We start from the raw sequence: 2,614 nt of genomic DNA on the forward strand, positions 1-2,614 counted from the left end.
AACCGGCCCTCGCTGCAGAGGAGGCAGGCGGAGGCGTTCCGGTCGCTCGTCAGCCTGGTGTCGCACGCCACGCAGCGTGCCATCCCCTCCGCGCTGTAGTGCCCCTCGGAGCAGGCGTAGCAGCCGGTCGCACCCGAGCTGTTGGCGAAGGTCCCAGCAGGGCAGAGGCTGCAGCGAGTCCGACCCGCACCGTCTGCAAACTCGCCGGGCGTGCAAGGCAGGCACTGCTCCAGCCGCGAGGCGCCGTTCTCCGGGCCGTGGCTGCCCGCGGGGCAGGGCAGGCACGCCTCGACCGAGCTCGCGCCCGGCTCTGGGTTGTACGAGCCCGCCGGGCAGAGGGATCGCACTGTGCCTGTGGTGGCACCTGCGTCAGTGCAGTAGCCTCCCCGGCCGCACCGCTCACATGCGGCCAGGCCGGGCGAGTCGGCAAAAGTGCCCGGCGGGCACATGCCGCAGCTTTCGGAGCCTGTCTCGTTGGCGACGTGGCCGAGGGGGCAGAGGATGCAGTCGTCGCGGCTGTCCATGCCGCCGTACGGGAGGAAGCTGCCTTGTTGGCACGGGCTGGGCTCGATCGCCCCCGCCTCGCAAAAGTGGCCCGAGGGGCAACGGTCGCAAGCCACGGCGCCGCTGGCGTTGGCGTAGCTCCCCGGCTCACAGGGTGAGGGCAGGCTTCGCAGCGCGCCTCCGGGCAATGCAGAGCAGGCGTGGCCGACAGAGCACGGCAGACACGCGTCCTCGGAGGCCTGGCCAGTGGCGTTCGAGAAGCTGCCGGCGGGGCAGCGGACGGGGGCAGCGCTGCCGGCGGGGCAGTAGCCGCCGGCCGGGCACGGCACCGGCTCAACGTTGGCGTGGCCGCTGCAGAAGGCTCCGGCAGGGCAAGGGCCCGCGCACTGAGCGCTGCTCTGCTCGGCGTCAGCGGTGCCCCCGAGCCTGCCGGGACGACATGCGGTCGGGAAGGTCTCAAAGTACTTGACGCCCTGGTAGAAGGTGAAGAGCCGCTCGCCCAGCAGCCACGGGCTGGCCCGCCAGTTGCACGGCTGCTGCCACGCTCCGAGCGGGGCCGTGCAGTGCGGCCCTCCCTCCGCGCGGAGCCGGCACTCTGCGAAGTGCGCCTCGCACGCCGCGTCGGCGGGGCACGCCTCTCGCGCGACGTGGCAAGTGTCCTGAAGCGGTAGGTGGAGCCAGTAGCCGGGCGGCGCCGGCAGCGCGTAGTAGACTGCGCCGCTCAGGACGTGGAGCGGCTCCACTTCTGACTGGTTCCACGCGAGTCCCTCTGCGCCCGAAGGGTCGAGGAGGCTGCCGTTGCCCAGGAGAACCTCTCCGCCGGCGCCCTCGTCGAGCCTGCCCACCGCCAGCAGCGACGCGGCCAGCTGCGCGGTGCAGCCGCGTAGCGACGAGCCGGTCAACCGAACGGCCGCCGCCTTGGTGACCACGCACCCTCCCGCGAGGTCCGCCTCGCACCGCGCCACCTCGCTGTCCTCGAGGGATCCGCGCCCGGCGTCGAAATGGAGCCCGCCGCCGATGACAGAGTAGCACCTGTCGACTGTCGTGCCGACGAGCCTCGCATCCCCGGCCTCGACGCTTAGCCCGCCCCCGCGCGGCGCCGTCGCCCTCCAGTCGGCCTGGTCGTACCACCCAACCACGCCGAGCCGGTCAGGGCCTCCGGCGACGCTCGAGGTGCTGACGAGGGTAGTGCCGCAGCGGCGGAGGCGGCAGCCGTCGAGCACGAGGTCGCCTCCCCCCATCCAGACTGCTCCACCCGCAGCGGATGCGAAGCAGCCCTCCAAAACTGCCGTTCGGACCGCCGCGCTGCTCTGGTTGCCCTCCAGAGCGATCGCCCCGCCGAACTCTGCAGAACAGCGGATGAAGCTGCCGCCGCGGGCATCGAGGTGGCCATCGCGCACGAGGATGGCGCCACCGCGGCCAGCCGGAGCGGAGCAGTTGGATACGTTGACGTCGGTGAGGGCCAGCTCACCTCCACTCTCCACTAGCGCCGCGCCACCACCCACGCCGTCGGCGGTGCAGGTGCAGTGCAGGTGCAGTGCCGCCAGTCTGAGCCGGCCGCCGTTGACTCGAAACAGGCGTGGGCCCGAAGAGACCAGCTGCGCATCGCCACTGCCGCGCAGCGTTACGTCGGTCGCTATCTCAAAAGTCGAATCGATTTCGATGGTGCCGGCAAGACGGAGAAAGACTGCCGGCCGAGCTGCAGCTGCGGCGAAGGCGCTTTGCAGCTCCTCGGCACTTGTGATTAGCAGCTCCCGCTGAGGCTGCGGAAGCTGAGGCGGAGTAACTGAGACCGTGGCAAGTATCGAAAGGGCCGTGACAGGCATCGAAAGGGCTGTGGCTGTGACAAGGACCAGCCGACCACAGAGCACAATTTGGGCGGCACCTTGAAAAAAATATAACTATGTGGTACACACGGATTGCTGATATTGTTGAGCCGCGGCCGCGGTGGCTGTTGCTGCAAATTGCACAAGCTCATCACTTACACTGCGTGGTTCGTCACGGTTCTCCACCGGCATGGGCGGACACGAGGTGAGACGCTCGAGCGCACACACCGCATCTCCACAAATCGCGCTTGAACGTTGAGCTGCCGTGCCCATCACGTGCGTGG

General features: G+C 69.6%; 1 protein-coding gene across 1 annotated transcript in view; it reads right to left on the minus strand.

The window, feature by feature from the left end:
- EMIHUDRAFT_118025 (hypothetical protein) overlaps positions 1-2,330 on the minus strand; it is a gene marked incomplete at both ends in the record, with an annotated part of 5,622 nt that extends 3,292 nt beyond the window's left edge. Inside the window, 2 exons of the mRNA XM_005771691.1 lie at positions 4-364; positions 404-2,330. Of these exons, the coding sequence (XP_005771748.1) occupies positions 4-364; positions 404-2,330 (2,288 nt within the window). The remainder of the gene's footprint in view (positions 1-3; positions 365-403) is intronic.
- Between the last annotated feature and the right edge of the window lie 284 nt (positions 2,331-2,614).

This window comes from Emiliania huxleyi (assembly GCF_000372725.1).
Source record: "Emiliania huxleyi CCMP1516 unplaced genomic scaffold EMIHUscaffold_374, whole genome shotgun sequence".
NCBI classification, from domain to species: domain Eukaryota; phylum Haptophyta; order Isochrysidales; family Noelaerhabdaceae; genus Emiliania; species Emiliania huxleyi.